We start from the raw sequence: 18,039 nt of genomic DNA on the forward strand, positions 1-18,039 counted from the left end.
TTAAGTACAAGCTTATCGCCTATCACATCAGAAGGCATTGATGCACCACAGCGGAGTATATTTGTCATAACATATAATTAATTCTCTTGTCATATATATTCTCTAAGTTCCGTTCATACATATCAACCAAAGACCGACCAACCAAGAGTAACAAAAAACCTGAAGTCCTGTCACTGCAAGAGCAGATCAGAGCATGGTTGCTACGATCAAATCGATCAGAGCATCCACTGGAAATAATGATGCTCTATGTGAAGGAAATGTCACGGATTTTTTCCATCGGTTAAATTCGGAGAATATCTTTTCTGATCACGAGAGTGATTAAAATGATAAGATCATTTAATCCCACGTTGATTATAGAGTATGAAACTAAGATTCATAAATCTGTCGAATTTGTCTATGCTTCATAAGGATAAAATTATGTTGATACATTCATCTCCTAAAACAAATAATTCTTCATGATCAAAATTGACACTTATAAATATGAGTATTTTTCTCATTCATCTTGATAATAAAAATGAGTTAAATATTTTTTTTTTAAATTCAAGTACATATGATGACAAATAAAGATTTTAGTTTTTTCCGATCTAATCAGTCCATTCCATGTGAATTTGATAACTATGTGTTGAATATAACACAATTATGATATCTTCTTCTTTCTTCTCTTCCATCTTTAAAATTACTATGAGGATTATTTTTTTATAAAATCAAGTATATTAAGGTGTATAAAGAACATATGGATAAATTGAAAGATAGATAGAACACTGTCAAATTCAATAGTGAAATTAACGAAAACTCTTAATTTTCAAAAAAGCTAAAAAATTGAATGAAAATCACAAAAAAAAAAACTTTATTGTTAAATATATTTTTAAATAGAAATTGTAATTTAAGTAATTAATTCATTTTACCTTTTTTTATATGAGCGCTAGGGATTAATTCTTCATCTAAAATACACATGGAAATTTGGTTATTACAATGCTAATTCTTTAAACCCAAACTTCTCACACTCCACTTTTAGGGGGCGGCGCGTGTCCTCAGCCGTAGGATCTCGAGGATCGGACCGTTGCGAGTTCGAAAACATCCGACCGTTCGAATTTACCCTCCCCCTTTTGACCTCATTTCGTCCCCCTTTAAACCCCACGAAACCGAAGGAAGAGCGAAGAGGAGCGGAGGGAAGGGGAGAGAGAGTGAGAGTGGCGGCCAATCCGACAGCGCAAGGGAACGGGGAGTCGAAGGCGGCTCGCCTCCAATCGTTCCTATCATCCCTGTTCTCGACTCTCTTTCGCCAGAGCCAAGAAGAAGGAAGCGGCGACGAAGGGGGAGAAGACATGGCGTCCAGGAGTCAGGCCGTCGTCTCGCAGCAACAGAGAGGTAACGGTTTCTCCACAAGGACAGGGTATCAAGAAACCCTCTGTTCTCGATCGGATTTTAATCTTCTTTCTTCTCCCGTCCTTGTTTGGTTTCTCCACAAGGACAGGGTATAAAAGAAGCATCTTTTATGGTCTGATGATGATCATAGTACCCAATAAAAGTCTCTTTTCGCACCCATTGAGATCAGTCCTGTTGGATCAGGATCAATCTTTGAACGAGTCTTCCCTCTGATGTGGATTTCTTCCTCAATTTGGGCTGCATCTTTTTGTCTACTTTCTTCTGATCGTTCTTCGGTTTCTGTTCGACTGATATCGCTCTTGTTCGATCAGGACCAGTCTTTATCGATTTTCCTCTCTGATGCCGATTTCTTTCCTCTATTTGAGAGGGAATTTCTTCTCATATGTGCTTGATGGCATACCTTTAGAAGCTCCGAACTCCAAAGAGGAAATTTTTTGCTGATTTCTGGTGATTTATTCTTCTCATCTTCTTGCCCTTTATCTGTGAGGATGAGGCTTTCAGTTCCAAGAGTATGTTTCCCCCTTGATCTGAAATTTACTTCTGTTCTTGCTGCTTCTTTCTTGGGTTAACTCCTCTGCTTTGTGGCCATTTTCTCGAGCACGTATACAAGGATTCAAAGTCGTTACCTTAATACCTTTTCTACTTGTGATGCCAACACTAGGTGGGGCTGTGCCAGCAGGCAAGCAAAAAGCTAACGCGGCTGCGGATGGGAAGAATCGCCGAGCCCTTGGAGACATCGGTAATCTGGTCAACGTCCGGGCGGTGGAAGGGTACGAGCAGCTGTCCTCCTCCTCCTTTCCTTCTAAGATTCACGTAACAGTCATTTGGTTCAATCTTCTGATGCCACTCTACCACATCTTCATGTGATCAGGAAGCAGGAACCCCAAATCAATCGTCCCATTACTAGGTAAATCCAGTGAACACACTCTTGATGGATGCAATTCTTGTCGCGAGAATCTCTTACATCTGTGATCTTCTTACAGAAGATTTGGCGCTCAACTTCTTGCGAAAGCACAAGCTGCAGAAGCAGCAGCTACTGCTGCCAATAAGGTGTCTCCTCAGCACTAGTCTCTTCTTTCTATGTCTTGTGTTTGATCCATCTGCATCATCACAATTGCAGAAACCTGTAGCTACTCAACCTGATGCAGCAGCAGGCAGAGGTGGAGCAAAACCACCGAAGAAGGCTGTAATCAAAAGCAAGAAGGAGAAGATCACCAAGGAGGAGAAGATTATCGTGATAAGCCCCGATAAGAACGAGGAATCTAAGCAAGCATCCTGCAGCAGATCTTCCAGGAAGAAGATTACTGCACTCACATCTGTGCTCACGGCTCGAAGCAAGGTATACGACCAATCCAAGCATCTCTTTACTCGGTAGATACTTGCACTGGTTGTAATCTGCATGTTTGTCTCATTCAAGGCTGCCTGTGGACTGCTCACTGACAAGCCGAAGGACTTGATGATCGACATCGACGCGGCCGATACGGAGGACCAGTTGGCCGTCGTGGATTACGTCGAGGACATCTACACGTTCTACAAATCCGCCGAGGTACGTACTTCATCGTCGAGGTCAAAACCTTGTCAGCAGCTCCCTTTCTCATTGTGATGACATCGATTGTTGATGCAGCAATCAAGCAGGCCTCACGACTACATGGGCGCCCAGGTGGAGATCAACGCCAAGATGAGAGCTATTCTTGCCGACTGGTTGATCGAAGTGCACCACAAGTTCGAGCTGACGCCTGAGACTCTCTACTTAACCTTCCACATCATCGATCGGTACCTTTCCATGGAGACTGTTCTGAGGATAGAGTTGCAGCTCGTGGGGGTGTCTGCCATGCTCATTGCCAGCAAGTACGAGGAGATTTGGGCACCGGAGGTAAGTAAAGAGAGCACGCCCGCAACAAGCTTCGTCGGTGTCGTTGAGCTGAACAGGGACGGGGGGATCTCTGGTTGCAGGTGAATGACTTCATATGCATCTCAGATCGGGCGTACACCAGAGAGCAGATCCTTGGGATGGAGAAAGCGATCCTGGACAGGCTCGAATGGAACTTGACGGTGCCGACGCCGTACGTGTTTCTCGTGAGATTCTTGAAGGCTGCTGCATCGTGCCATCGTGACGAGGAGGTGAGAGCTGGATACGATTCTCGATGTGTGTTGATGTGCATGCTTCTCATCTGTGGCTAAAACTGCAGATGGAACGTATGGTGTTCTTCTTTGCCGAGTTGGCTCTGGTGGAGTACTCGATGGCACTGCACTCCCCGTCCATGGTTGCAGCTGCTTCGGTGTACGCAGCCCGCTGCACTCTGAAGAAGACTCCTCTGTGGACCGAAACACTAAAACGCCACACAGGCTTCACGGAGCGACAATTACTGTATGTCTTGCTCCCTTCATGATTCAGTGGTAGTATAATATCATCGTATGCTGACTGATACGCACGCGCATTGGATGCTGCTGCAGGGACTGCACACAGACTTTAGTGAACTCCCATGCGGTTGCTCCCGAGGGTAAGCTGAAGGTTGTGTACAAGAAGTACTGTGGTGAGCAATTTGGAGCTGTGGCATTGCAACAGCCAGCAACCGAACTGGTGAAGGAGATGATGAAGGCTGGGAAGTGACTGCCAAGTGAGAATGAAATCATGTGTTTCATGTTCTTTATGAAAGAGTGGCTGGAAGCAGCAAAGGGAACAAGAAGAGCATGGTGGACTATTTTGTTTTTGGTTTTGGGGGTTGATGTCCTCTTCACTCAGAATAGTTTGGGAAAAGCAAATATGATATATATATATATATATATATATATATATATATATATATATATATATATAGCATTGAAGCTAATGGTGTTTTCTTTATAGTGCGAAAAATATTTTCTTGAAATGCTAATTCTTTTTTGTGTTAGGGACTAAAAATTATTGATTTTTTGTTCTTGAAGACTAATAATACATGTTCTTGAAGAGCATGCAATTATTAATAATTTGATTTAAAACTATAAATCTTCTAAATGACACGTCATTTATTCTACCCTTCACTTACCTACTTGGTGACTGGAACGATCCCTGGCTCCACAAGAGGTCGTCTGTGGGTCCCATGGTTGTTTGCAGTTGTTTTGCATATTTGCACGTCGTCTTTGGCTACCTGTGCTGTTGTTGGAGGAATGATGTGGGGCCCACATGATGTGACATTCGATCAAACGACTAGGTACGAATGGGTAAGAGTTAATGGGTACTATCAAGTTCCTTTAAATCCGCTGCCCTTCATTTGCCATTTGATCCCCTCCGGCACCGCCGCTAGCATCGATCGCCTCTTCGACGGCGCCCGCCCTGCACGCCGCCGCTTAGTCGCTTTGGTAGATTCCTTCGTTGCTTTTTCCCTTTAGTTTTTAGATGTGCCATGTGATCCTTGTTACCCGATAGATTTTTCTCTTGATTTAGATTTTAGGGAGGAATGGAGGGAGCGAAGGCGCAGATGGGGAGCTTGGAGTCGTCGCTTCTCCAAATCGTCCAAGAACACCAACAGAGGTCCATTTGGACCAGAGAGCAAACAGGTATATCTCCAGCATCTCCACCAATTCAGAATCTCCAGTACCTTGGTCCATGTACTTGCTTATTTGATGATCTCTTGTCATGAGTTACATTTAATTGGTTGTTGGTCATCGCTGTATAGGTCTCATGTTGAAAGTTGAAAGAAAAGGAGTAAATTGTGAAATGTCTTCTGTTGTTATTGATAGTGAGTGTTGACCTCTACAAAAGTTTCAAAAGACAAAACAATTAATAATATTTATGGTAATTTTATGTTGGGTTTGAAGTGATTAATCATGTAATTATTATGTGACTTGGTCCATGTACTTGCTTATTTGATGATCTCTTGTCATGAGTTACATTTAATTGGTTGTTGGTCATCGCTGTATAGGTCTCATGTTGAAAGTTGAAAGAAAAGGAGTAAATTGTGAAATGTCTTCTGTTGTTATTGATAGTGAGTGTTGACCTCTACAAAAGTTTCAAAAGACAAAACAATTAATAATATTTATGGTAATTTTATGTTGGGTTTGAAGTGATTAATCATGTAATTATTATGTGACTTGGTCCATGTACTTGCTTATTTGATGATCTCTTGTCATGAGTTACATTTAATTGGTTGTTGGTCATCGCTGTATAGGTCTCATGTTGAAAGTTGAAAGAAAAGGAGTAAATTGTGAAATGTCTTCTGTTGTTATTGATAGTGAGTGTTGACCTCTACAAAAGTTTCAAAAGACAAAACAATTAATAATATTTATGGTAATTTTATGTTGGGTTTGAAGTGATTAATCATGTAATTATTATGTGACTTGAATACCGTAAGAGCTTGCTTGATGCGAGTTTAGATTCTTATGCCGGCTCTTATCTTATCCCAGGTAATCAAATATTTTTACAAGCATTTAGTTAACCTGGTTCTAATTCATAAGAAAGGGTTTTGCAAGCTTTCGAGAATGATATGGTAGCCCATATAATGAGAACAGTTGATTATTAGCTTCATAAGAAAAACATCAATGTAAGTCTTGTATGTCTCTCATTAGAATGATTCTTCAATGTAACTTATTGACTGCATGAGGTCTGTACATTTGATGGATCAACAAGGCTTGACGTTTCAGTTTCGTGGAGCAATACTTGTGGTTGATCAGATATAACAGTTCTATTGGCGTGAATTTATAAGAGTGCTGTCTGAAATTTGATGCAAAGCCTGAAAGGCCTAGTGAGCACTGCTTGCCCATGAGCTGAATCTTGCACATAACTCAGCATTCAGTGAGTTATAAAGGATACTGAGATTAGATAACTTAATTATGTATTTTAGAATGACTCTATATATGATGCTGCACCTGCTTTTATATGCAAGACATAAAATACTGCAGCTAGTGATACAAGTTCACTGTTTAGTAAATCAAGTGGAGAGCTTGGTATATCTTAATCATACTGTGCCTTTGTCTCACAGATAAAGCAAAGAAGAATGCTCTCAGAACCGCCATGCGGGTTTCTGAGCTTCTGGTTGACACTGTTAATGGAGGAGTTGAAGAGTCATTTATAAATGAGAAGAGAGTTGAACTTGAAATTCGTGCTTTAGCTAGTACTATCATGCGCTACAAGAAGCAAACAGACCAGTGGCTTGCTGCTTCCCATGCACTGAACACTGTTATAAAGGTTTGTTCCATTAAAAATGCTCTGTAAAATATTTCATTATGTTATCATATACATTGGCAATGGTGATTCTCAGAATCTTTAGACCTTGTTAGTCACTGTTATATCTAAATTTGACTAAATCTACTCAGAAGAAGTCCTTGATCTGCTATTTATCTCAGGCTCTAGGGTACGAGTGATGTATGCTTGACCAACTGATGTCCATATGCACTAGAGTTATAATTGATTTCTGGGGACCTTTGTGAGGATCCAGGAAAATGATAAAATATTTGAATTAGGTGGTTTTCAGTGGCTGATTCTTCAGTGGTAGACTTTGTTGTTCTCTAGCTTCTTTACTGCAGGTAAGGTGAAATGGATTGAGACTATTAACCATTTTGCTTCATGAAGAATCTAGTGTTGTTTTCATGAGTAATAAAATAACAACTTTTAATATCAATCTGAAGCATCGTTCAGAAGACTGTTCATCTTTGGGACACTAAATCAGCTCCTTAACATTCTAGATTTTTGGCTGATACCAGAAACTGGTAAAGTTTTTTTGGTTAGTTGTAAGGCACTATTTACTAAAGCTTGCTGTCCTGTTTTTATTTAAGTTCATAATTGTCTTCCTACTAGAAGGATAATTTATTATTTATTTTCTGGGAAAATAAATGGAGGAAACTGTTTAACGATGTTATCTATCTTTTTTTAATATGCTCATGAATACATATATATGAAATAAAAGTTAAATTTTTCTCGATATTTTTCTTATGTCTGTTTTTATCACAGGAGATTGGTGACTTTGAGAACTGGATGAAGATAATGGACTTTGATTGTAAAAGCATAAATGCTGCCATCCGAAATATCCATCAGATGTGAACTCATGAATAAGGGCTATAATCCATGCCAAGTTAATGTCTCAAAGTTCCAGTGGTGCATATTCCGGTACAAATGACCCTCAAGGTTCTGCTGTTTTGCTCAGCAAAACATATGTAGATGAACAACTAGCATGCAACTTTGGCTATTGCTGTTGTTTGAATTGATAACCTTGGTTGTTAAGACTCTGCTAATTTTGAAAACAATAAAGTGAATTTTTTTCTAAAGAATATTTTGTTTTCTTTTTTTTGTGTGTTTTAAATTGTGCAGCTACTTGTAGAATTAATTAGTTGGGATAGCCTGATGCATCATGACTTGATCTCTTGGATGAATGTGTGTCACTTTAGGGAACCAGTATACCGTGTACGTGGGCAATATGCTGTTGAGTGTGGGTTCTCTTTTAGTAAATGGAGCATTTTTTGCAAACTATGTCTCAATGGTGCTTTACTTCATATTCTCATAAATTGGATAAGCACTAGATTTTCTGCTGATTGGAATCCTCCACACCAAAAAATGGTTGAAACTCAAAAGCATATACTTTTTCCTGTTATTTTTAGGGTTTTGTTGCCTGAGTAGCATGTCTTTTGCCTTTTTACTAAGCAAGCTTCTTGTCAAGAGCAGCAGGATAAAAGAAGAGGTATCAAAAATAGGTTTAGAGTTCAAGTAAAGAACAATGAAAAGTATATCATAATTCCATACTGAAACAACAGTGAATTTATCTAATCTTGTTTGGAACACCATACTTTGTTGCCTGTTAATGATATATGGTTGTAAGAGCCATAGAAAATGTTTCAGACAGGGCAAAGTTTCCCAATAATGTTATTTTATATATTACGTCTCCATTAATATCACTTGATAGATTAACATGCCAATAATATATTCTTTAGAAGATTATGAATAAGTCCAAGCAATATTGGAGGGATCCTACTGATCTACAGGCTGAGAACTCGGGCATCAGTCTTCCACAACCCTATAAAGTGGATACCTTTCAGGTTTGGCATAACCACTTGCATCATTTTCTTGAAGTTAATCTCTGCAAGAGGAATAATGATTGAACTAGCTTAAAGTCAAAGCTTCAGGAAAAGAACGGTTCAAGCTTGTCACAAACAGATTCCTTCTCTTGATTACTAAGTGAAATGGCTGACATCAATCAGATCACTTTACAGAAAGCAGCATTACCATGCTCCAAAGAAAGGAATCTGTCAGCCATGTAAGTTCCAAAGCTGGAGTGGAGACACCCATCTGCATCCTCTCCCAAGAACCACAGCTCCTCATTCTGCAACTGAAGTCCAATGGCTGTAAGCATTTATTTTTGTATCACGCTCCTGCTTAAACCTATTTTTATCTTCTCTGTGTGTGTGTGTGTGTGTTCTTGTTGGTGGCACAATTCATGTTACTCTCTGGTTTTCTCACTGTTTTAAACAGCACTATTCCTTGTTTTAGTTTCATCTAGTGCTTGTTATATTCTCTTCGTTTGAGATGAACCCAAAGCGACTGATGTCCTTGTATGTGATATCAGTTGGTGGAGCTGAAGGTCGGCATGCACTGTGAGGAGTGCATCAAAGCAATCAAGAAGGCCATCAAGAAAATTGAGGGTAATGTTTGCCTCATCTAAATCAAGTTCCTGCTACAAACACCTAATCTTTCTCATATCTAATCATTGACACAGCACATGAACTAAAAAATGTTTTAGCTTTGATCAAAGTAAGAGAGAAGAAGATTAATCAGCTCATGTTCTTTTACTATAAATTTATTTGCTGTGTTCTTCTGTTGCCAAAGCTTGCAGCCGCTCATTCTTAATTTGTTTGGTGCAGATGTTGAGACATACAGGCTTGACGCAGAGCTGAACAAGATCACTGTGACTGGAAATGTTACATCAGAAGAAGTCATCAGGGTTCTGCAGAAGATTGGAAAGAGTGCCACTTCTTGGAGTGAAGAATAAGAAATGAAGGTCCTGGCAGTAACAAGATGCCTGTATCTAATCACAACACTCACCTAATAAATGGAAACTCCCTGCTTTCATGTTCTACCTGTTTAAATTCTTAAATCTTGTGACTTAGCAACACCAATTAGCTTATGCAAATTAATTGCGTCCATCAGTGAAAGTACTGACTTTTGTTGGGACTTTAGAATTTGTGATTTCTCTGTGGCTCCACAAGTGACATCTGAAATAAATTTCTCTATGATTGTTTTTTGTTTGTTTTCTACCAAATCCTTAGTCTGATATATTAGTCTGATATCACATTTTATGATCAGTCATTGTCAGAATATATTAATGAGTGAGAGAGAATATTTGATTTATATTCTCAATAATATATTTGATCTCACAACCTGATTCTTAGCAATCTCGCAGCTTTCTCTTTCCCTATATATATATTATTCTTAGCAATAATATATATATATATATATATTATTGGATCGGATTCGAACGGTGATAAGTCATGATCGATCCATCATTGGTAAGTCTAAGCTCCCAAAAGAAAAATACTTGGATAAGGATGATATGACAAACTTATGAGTTATTGATTTTTCTAATCCTGTCTAAATATTTTTATCAAATAAAATTTACATACAAAGCATATATGATCATCTTAGCCAATAAATCTAAAATGAGAATTGATATTCCGAACATCATTTAATGTTGGATTCGTGATATATGTTTAGGCTTAGGAAATAATTTATACTAGCAACAACGATAAAAAAAAAAAAAAAAATTGAAGAGACATCAAATAATTAAGTTAGTCAATTTAAATGACTTTTAGCTACAATTAATATGAATTTTTTTACATAAATATTAACATGAGGAATATATGTGAAAATTCTTATTAATTCTAAACGGTAAGAAGTTGGTTGCTAAGATATAAGGAAACCAATTACGGAATTATAATATTTAAGATATAAAAAATTATCAGATAAGACTTAAATATAGATTATTATTTACAAAAATAAGTGAAGGTTCTTATGGGTGTTAATGGCAGTCAAATATCAGATGCTGATGTATCCGAACAGCTGGTCCACACACGTTTCTCACTCGGGAATGCAGCTTTCAGCCCTCAGGTGCCACCTCCACCGTTCTTGTTCTCGCCGCTCACCACCTAATGGTCTCCCAGCGGCCGATTTCTTCTCATTGGAGGAACCCACCCACCCCACCCAGCGTCGGGCCCACGTAGGGCCCACTCATTGAGCGGCGACAAAGGTGTGGGCCCCGGGTTGGCGGGGCAAAAGGGACGAGGCAGCGCCTCCCCAGGATGCCGCCTGCCTGGCCTCGGCGATTTGGACGCTTCGGTACACCGGAGGAGGTCCTTCTTGAGTACGGTAAACCCCATTCGCCTCTCTCCGACCCCATCCCTTTCTTCTGCTCCACTTGCTTTCGTGCATATGCTCACCTCCCCCTACGTTAAGACAATCTCACCCGCCTCCCCACGTTCCAAGATTTCTTCTCTTTGGTGTTCCTTCTTCTCGAATAAAGATAAATAATAAAAATAATAATCGATGATCAGAATCTTGCTAGAAAAAATAGTCGACATGTTCATCTGATTCTTCGTTATGTGGAGTCGGGCTCTTCAATAAATTATTTTTAATTTTTATTATTTAATGAGAGTTAAAATTATAATTGAAATTGGACTAATCCATGAGCATGTCAAATAGTAAGGGTTAATTATAAATTATTCTATAGTTAACCTCGGTCTTTAGATTTAAAAAATTTATATTCGAATCCATATAGTTATAAAAGTAAAATATTTAGATATATTTACTCTAATATTATCGAATTTACCGATAGAAATATAAAGATAATAAATAAAAAAATAATCTTAATATTTTCAGTTAGTAATGACGAACAATGTCAGTTGTAATGAATGACAATGTTGCTAGGATACCACAAGTGGTTGTTGTTGTTGATGAGGAAACCAACAACGAGAGATGAGAGCCATTTTATATTTGTATCAACGTCAACGTAATTATTGAGCGAAGTCGCTCGACATCTATATTGGTACCAATACAAATACCAAGAGACGTTTTTACCGCTCGATAATTACGTTGACGTTGATGCATATGCAACGAAGATTTCATCTTTTCTTGTCACTTTTATCATTCACAATAGTCACCCACGGCTCTTAACGACCTCGTCGTCCACTATCACCAAAGTCGTCCATTATCATCGATTGAAACATTAAATTTTTTATTATTATTATTCTTATCATAAATAGAACTTAATATTTTATTTTATAATTATAAAAATTTTAATATACATTTTTTAAATCGATAATCGGACTACTAAAAGTTTTAATAAGTACATAGATAATTTATAATTAACCCAATTAATAAGCCATGCAACAGGATGGGAAAAAACAAAAAAATGGAGGTAAGCATACCGGGGAGAGTGACCAAGGTGGGATTCGGCGAATAAAATATAGATCGTAGGGACCGTCCCGAACTTGTCCTTTTATGGGCAATTATTATATTCCCCACCGCGCGTTGCTCGCGTTCGTACGCGTCCGCATTGTCCTTCCCCACATCCCCCTCTCCCACATCCCAATGCTTACCGCACCCCCTTTCTCCCCTTTTTACCCCTCCCACTCGTCCTTCCGGTACGGATTTATATCACCGTTATTTCATTTATACCCTCAGGGCTCCGCTGATTGCTGACAGATGTCACCGTCATTCCTCGGGGTATTTTAGTCAGTTTAGGCTAATATATCGCTCTTCACGGTTCTTGGATTCGAGCACTCACAGAGCCTTTTGGGTAATTTCATCCTGCCATCCTCTTCTTCTTCTTGAACGCCCACCGTTTTCTGTTAGAACTTGCCCCTCTCTCTCTCTCTCTCTCGCGCGCTCGCTCGCTCACCTTCTGCTCCTCATCTCCGTCGCGGACCCTTAGGAGATAGAACCCTATCTTTTGTATCCGCTCGTGTCTTCGTTTGGCATGGCGAAGAGCCGCGATCTTTGCCGTAGGATCGACCGCTCCGATGGCTTCGCGACCCTGACCCTCGATCTCTTCTCCGGGTCCCCAAACCCTAACCCTTGCTCGTATTCCAGATCCGCGAAGCGGGTCCGCGTCAGCTGCGTCTCCCCTGCCGCCGCCGCTGCGGAGGAGAACCGGAGCAACCCGTTCGATTCGCTCTCCGAGGAGGTCCTCTTCTTGATCCTGGATCGCCTGGAATCGGACCCACTCGACAAGAAGTCGTTCTCGCTCGTCTGCAGGTCGTTCTACGCCGCCGAGTCACGCCACCGGCGGGCGCTCACGCCGCTCCGGTCCGGCCTCCTCCCGGCGGCCCTCGCCCGCTACCCCTCGGTCTCGCGGCTGGACCTCTCCCTCTGCCCCAGCGTCACCGATGCCGCCCTCGCCTCCGTTGGCGGCGCCCTCCGATCGTCGCTGCGCTCGATCGACCTCTCGAGGTCGAGGGGGTTCTCGTACGCCGGGATCGAGAGCGTCGCCGTGAACTGCGCGGCTCTGGTGGAGATCAACCTCTCCAACGCCACGGATCTGAACGATGCGGCCGCGGCCGCGATCGGGCGGGCCAGGAATCTGGAGAAGCTGTGGTTGGCGAGGTGTAAGATGGTGACGGATATGGGGATCGGGTGCATCGCGGTCGGCTGCCAGAAGCTGAGGTTGCTCTGCTTGAAATGGTGCTTGGGGATTTCGGATTTGGGGGTCGGTTTGGTGGCTGTAAAATGCAAGCAGCTACGGAGTTTGGATCTCTCCTTCGTGCCGGTACTCTTTGAACATTTCTCCTAATTTAGCACCATTTTTCTTCATTTTCCGATGCATAAAGTTCAAGAGATTTGCTAATCTGATGGTCTTTCTTTGCTGATCTGTGTGTAACTGATCCAATTGGTCTCACTAGGAAGGAATAGTGTAGATATATTCCTCGAAAATGTTTTTATCTCTATGTATCTATTTCAAACCTCAAGAAGAAAAAAAATAAAAAAAAAGAAAGGAAAAAAAAGGAAAAAGGCAGCCGCTCTGAAATTTAGAGTAATGATCCGATCTATTTAGTTTTGGCCACTTGTAGACATAGTTCTACCGGGCTTATTGTCAGTCGTATTGGAGAATACTTGTTCTCCTCCAATCACTCTTGCTTTATATGTTCCTATGTGCACTTTTAGAAGAAAACCTAATTCTGATGAATATTTTGTTTGATATTTACCTTTTTGTGCATAGCAGATAACAGAAAAGTGCCTTCCTGCTGTCCTACAATTACCACATCTTGAAGATTTGGCTTTAGTAGGATGCCTGAGTATAGATGATGAAGGTCTCATGTCTGTCAAGCAAGAGTCCAAGTCACTTCAGGTATGCATATCTGTTTTTGTTCTGGATGCCTATACCTAGTGCTGGTGTTGTCAGGAATTGTACAACCAAAAATTTTGTTGCTATAATTGATGTTTAGTGATACAAGATATTCGATGCTTATATTGTTTTCAAGGAATTGGAAAATTGGTCAAATTGACTGGCAGAACATCTTTTGTATCTTATGTTATCAGGGAAAAAGTGTGTAACATACAGGATTGTGTGCTTTTGGATGTTTGCCATGGCCATAACCACTGTTTCTTCATTGTTATTATGGCAACTACTCCCAAGTTGTAGGATGACTACATGAGCATTTTTTTGTGGATGCCTTTTGCCCTATGTGGATCGTATTTTGTGGTTTTGGTGTAGGATTCATTATATACTACCTTAAAAATCATCAACATGTGCAAAATCGAATCTTTCTGCTCAACTGCTCCCATGTTCTAGGATGACTTCATGAGCAATTTTGTTTGTTGTGGATGCCTTTTACCTTATGTGGATCATATTACCTTAAAAACCATCTACATGTGCAAAACTGAATCTTGCTGGTCACTATGTATTGATCCAAATCTGTTTGATATAGGTTCTGGATATGTCAAACTGTCAACATGTCAATCATGCTGGATTTTCTTCCTTATTGAGTAAGACTCCTGGATTACGCGAAATAAGTCTAGCATACTACTGCAAGGTAAAGACTGTTGCTCATGTACTAAATTGTCATCTGAATAAATATTTTGGCTCTCTCTTCCAACTTGTGCTTACAATTTTTTTATTAGTGCAGGTAACACATTCACTTGCTAGCAGCTTACAGAAGCTCTACAATTTGCAGTCTATCAAATTAGATGGTTGTGAGGTCACTACTTCTGGACTGAAAACTATGGCAAATTCTTGCAGATCACTGGGGGAACTTAGTCTGAGCAAGTGTTCAGGAGTGACAGATGAAGGACTTTCTTTTTTCGTGACGAAACACAAGGGACTGGTTAAATTAGATGTCACATGCTGTCGCAATATAACCGATCTCTCGCTGGCCAGCATTACTAGTTCGTGCACCTCTCTTACCAATCTTAGCATGGAATCTTGCATCCTGGTCTCTAGGGAGGGTTTCCGATTGATTGGCCAGCATTGTCATCTCTTGGAGGAACTAGACCTTACTGATAATGACTTGGACGATGAAGGTTTTCCAAGATTGTCTCAACTATGTGAATTTATTAGTTTTTGCTATTCCAGTTGCTCATTATGTTCTTACATGCAGGCCTTAGAGCCATCTCAGGATGTCACAATCTCTCTGTCTTAAAAATTGGCATATGCTTGAAGATCAGCGATGAAGGTCTTATTCATGTTGCAAAAGGTTGTCCAAACCTCCAAGAGCTTGATCTGTACAGGTAAATTAATTTTGGGTAGAACAAACTGCTAGGTCTTCATACTTTGATTGGAGATTGACATAATGTTGTTAGGTTTTGTGTGCATGCTCTTGATTAGATTAGATTTAACGAATATGAGTTATGCCTTCAGGTCTGTAGGAATAACGGACATCGGTGTTATGGCAATAGCTCGTGGTTGCCCTCTGTTGCAGATAATCAATCTATCATACTGCACAGAAGTAACTGATTATTCGTTAAGATCATTGTCAAAATGCTCGAATTTGAATACACTGGAGATTCGTGGTTGCCAAGTCTCATCTTCAGGACTTGCTGTCGTTGCTGTGGGATGTCGAAAACTCACAAAGCTTGACATCAAGAAATGCTATTTCGTAGATGATGCTGGAATGCTTCTACTTGCTCGCTTCTCCCAGAATTTGCGTCAGGTACTTCGATTTCTGTGTTCTCTATCTTGTGGCTCTTGATAGTTTGATCATTGTGCCTAATCCTGTGATATTATTGTGCCAAATTTTCAGATAAATTTGTCATATTGTTCAGTAACAGATGTGGGGCTTCTGGCACTTGCTAGTGTCAGCTGCCTACAAAACATGACAATTTTACATTCGGGGGGGCTTACATCAAATGGCTTGGCCGCTGTTTTGGTGGCATGTGGCGGTCTAACAAAAGTGAAACTCCACTCATCATTTAAACCATTGATTCCAAAGCCTATTCTTGAACACGTCGAAGCCAGGGGGTGTTTGTTCCAGTGGAGGGACAAACCTTTCCAGGTATGCTCTCTCTCTCTCTCTCTCTCTCTCTCTTTCTCTCTCTCATTGGCCCATGGTACTTCCAAATGTTTGATTATGTTAATCAATTTCTTCATTTATATTTGTAGTCACATCCATGAATTCTAGATATGAGTGTTAATGTATACAATTGAAATAATGATAGTAGCAAGATGACTTGAGTTGTCTCTTGATATACAGTCAGTTATAATATCCAGGATCGACAAATTGTTGTTCATATTATGGTTGTTATTTGTTTAAATTCACATAATGAAGACACGAGTTCAACAATTTTTCATCAGGGTTAGTTCCCTGAATTTTTACCAAGGATGAATGGCTTATAAATTCTTGTCATTTTATATATTTTTAACTTAGAGAAGCATTGGGTCACTTTGTAACGGATAAGATTATACCTTTCCGGTATACCCTTGAGTTGACAAAAACAAGCAATTTATCATTTTATGGTTGTTTCTGTTTCATTTAATTGACTGATAAGGATTTCTCTTGCCAGGTTGAACTTGAGCCAAGTGAAGTTTGGAAGCAGCAATCACAAGAAATGCATGTGTAGAAAAAAAAAAATTTCTCTGATCTCAGGACCGTCTTTGACCAAAAAACACTGAGTATTTCCGAGTCAGAAGATGATTCAACTAAAGCTGGGAAGTGCAAGTCACAACCACAAATGTAGAGGAAACAGAAGCTTTGAACCAGTAATGATGTACACTACCTCTGTGCGAGGAAGAGTGAAAAAATATATTTTTTTTTTTTCAAAATGGTAGCGAAACTAGACTCCCTGCAACCGATGCTATACACTTCTAAATATCAAAATTCTTCCAGGAACATTGAAAAACAAGAGCATCACTTTTTTTCTTAAAGGAGTACAAACAACTTAAGAATCCGTAAAGTTGGTGTCAATTTTGATACACTGAGAAACTGCTAGTTGCCAAACACGATAAAAGCATTTAGAGTGTATTATTTCCGGCTAACTCGTGTAATAAAATTTGTGGAAAAAACAAACATTAAAAAGTTGCTAACTCTTCAAATGTAAGCGGCACATTCGTTTGTGACAGTGGTGGCCTTTACGCAGGCATGTAACAGATAAAGAATATACAGTTGATATTTCTAAGTCAATTCAACTCTGCACATGCACATCAGGTGCTGTGGAAGGGAAACTTGCTTGCAAGTGTTTACCCAGGATTAATAGGTCACACATACCACCAGCACAGAAGCTCATTATGCGATAACATATGGGAGCACTGGAAACTAATCAAACAGCTCATTCATAAGAAACAATGAGCCAACAAGACATCTACAGCTTTATAGTTAAGGACATATATATATATATATATATATATTTCCTCGAGTTATTTTAACATAACAATGTTGATTGGAGATAGGATAAGTAGCCTCGTACGCTCAACATCAGACAATAAAATGTAGCCTTTTTCATTCTTCAATTTTGATGCATTACTTGGAATCCTGACTGACATCGTGCCAAAGGATCATCACCCTAAAATTATTCAATCATAAGAAACAAAGAGAGCAACGATACATCTGCAGCATTACAGTTAAGGACACCTGTTGAAGTCCCATCTCAAGTTGTTTTTAACATAACAACGTTAAAAGGGATTACCACTAATAACAGTCATCACTTTGATTTGAGTCACTGTAACTTAGCATCCACATGTCGCAAAGATGATTAATAGTCATTGAGACCATCCCATGATCTTTACTACCGTGCTTAACACTTCAAATTCCAAACAACAAAATTTTCAAACATCAAATTTCCAAGATCCCTCAATTTCTGAACACAAATATTTTTGTTTTGCTTACTGTTTAGTTATTAAGAAAGAATGTGGTTTAATGTCAGATGGTCAAGTCATATGAGGTTCCACCAACAACTCTAGATCGATCAACAAAGTGTCTTGGAGTTTTTCCCCCTTTCATCTGATACATGTCAATTTGTGTTTTGGTGACATAAAAAGCTTATATTCACTTGATTTTACAACCACCACTGCAACATTTCTATTATATGAATAATCCAATTTACTTTTTCCCCAAAGAAATAGAAACCTGGTTCAACAATTCAACTAAAAGATTCACTTTTCTGGTCCAGTTCAAACACCATTCAAAATCATCCAACTTCCTTACCTAAGAAAAAGATGGAAAGCAACACCACATCTTCCAAATTTGTTAGCAACCAAATAATGT

General features: G+C 39.6%; 3 protein-coding genes across 5 annotated transcripts; all 3 read left to right on the forward strand.

The window, feature by feature from the left end:
- Positions 1–1,143: 1,143 nt before the first annotated feature.
- On the forward strand, positions 1,144–4,139 carry LOC135581160 (G2/mitotic-specific cyclin S13-7-like). 2 transcript variants are annotated; one of them, XM_065085002.1, is made up of 10 exons: positions 1,144–1,368; positions 2,048–2,156; positions 2,258–2,293; positions 2,370–2,436; positions 2,507–2,725; positions 2,804–2,932; positions 3,011–3,259; positions 3,340–3,507; positions 3,576–3,754; positions 3,841–4,139. In XM_065085002.1, exons 1-10 carry the CDS (start codon positions 1,326–1,328, stop codon positions 3,995–3,997), a joined length of 1,356 nt encoding a protein of 451 aa, XP_064941074.1. In that variant the 5' UTR covers positions 1,144–1,325; the 3' UTR covers positions 3,998–4,139. The 2 variants fall into 2 exon arrangements, with proteins under 2 accessions (XP_064941074.1, XP_064941073.1); XM_065085001.1 differs by having other exon boundaries at positions 1,181–1,368; positions 2,373–2,436.
- A 420-nt stretch (positions 4,140–4,559) lies between these two features.
- Positions 4,560–7,629, forward strand: LOC103969541 (biogenesis of lysosome-related organelles complex 1 subunit 1). The gene is made up of 4 exons (XM_009383101.3): positions 4,560–4,725; positions 4,811–4,923; positions 6,345–6,550; positions 7,313–7,629. Exons 2-4 carry the CDS (start codon positions 4,824–4,826, stop codon positions 7,400–7,402), a joined length of 396 nt encoding a protein of 131 aa, XP_009381376.1. The 5' UTR covers positions 4,560–4,725; positions 4,811–4,823; the 3' UTR covers positions 7,403–7,629.
- Positions 7,630–12,174: 4,545 nt separating this feature from the next.
- LOC103969543 (F-box/LRR-repeat protein 3) lies at positions 12,175–16,681 on the forward strand. Of its 2 annotated transcripts, none has more exons than XM_009383103.3 (8): positions 12,175–13,112; positions 13,563–13,691; positions 14,272–14,376; positions 14,470–14,863; positions 14,941–15,070; positions 15,201–15,492; positions 15,583–15,834; positions 16,343–16,681. In XM_009383103.3, exons 1-8 carry the CDS (start codon positions 12,324–12,326, stop codon positions 16,397–16,399), a joined length of 2,148 nt encoding a protein of 715 aa, XP_009381378.2. In that variant the 5' UTR covers positions 12,175–12,323; the 3' UTR covers positions 16,400–16,681. The 2 variants fall into 2 exon arrangements, with proteins under 2 accessions (XP_009381378.2, XP_009381379.2); XM_009383104.3 differs by having other exon boundaries at positions 12,176–13,112; positions 13,566–13,691.
- Positions 16,682–18,039: the final 1,358 nt, after the last annotated feature.

This window comes from Musa acuminata, chromosome BXJ1-10 (assembly GCF_036884655.1).
Source record: "Musa acuminata AAA Group cultivar baxijiao chromosome BXJ1-10, Cavendish_Baxijiao_AAA, whole genome shotgun sequence".
Taxonomy (NCBI): domain Eukaryota; kingdom Viridiplantae; phylum Streptophyta; class Magnoliopsida; order Zingiberales; family Musaceae; genus Musa; species Musa acuminata.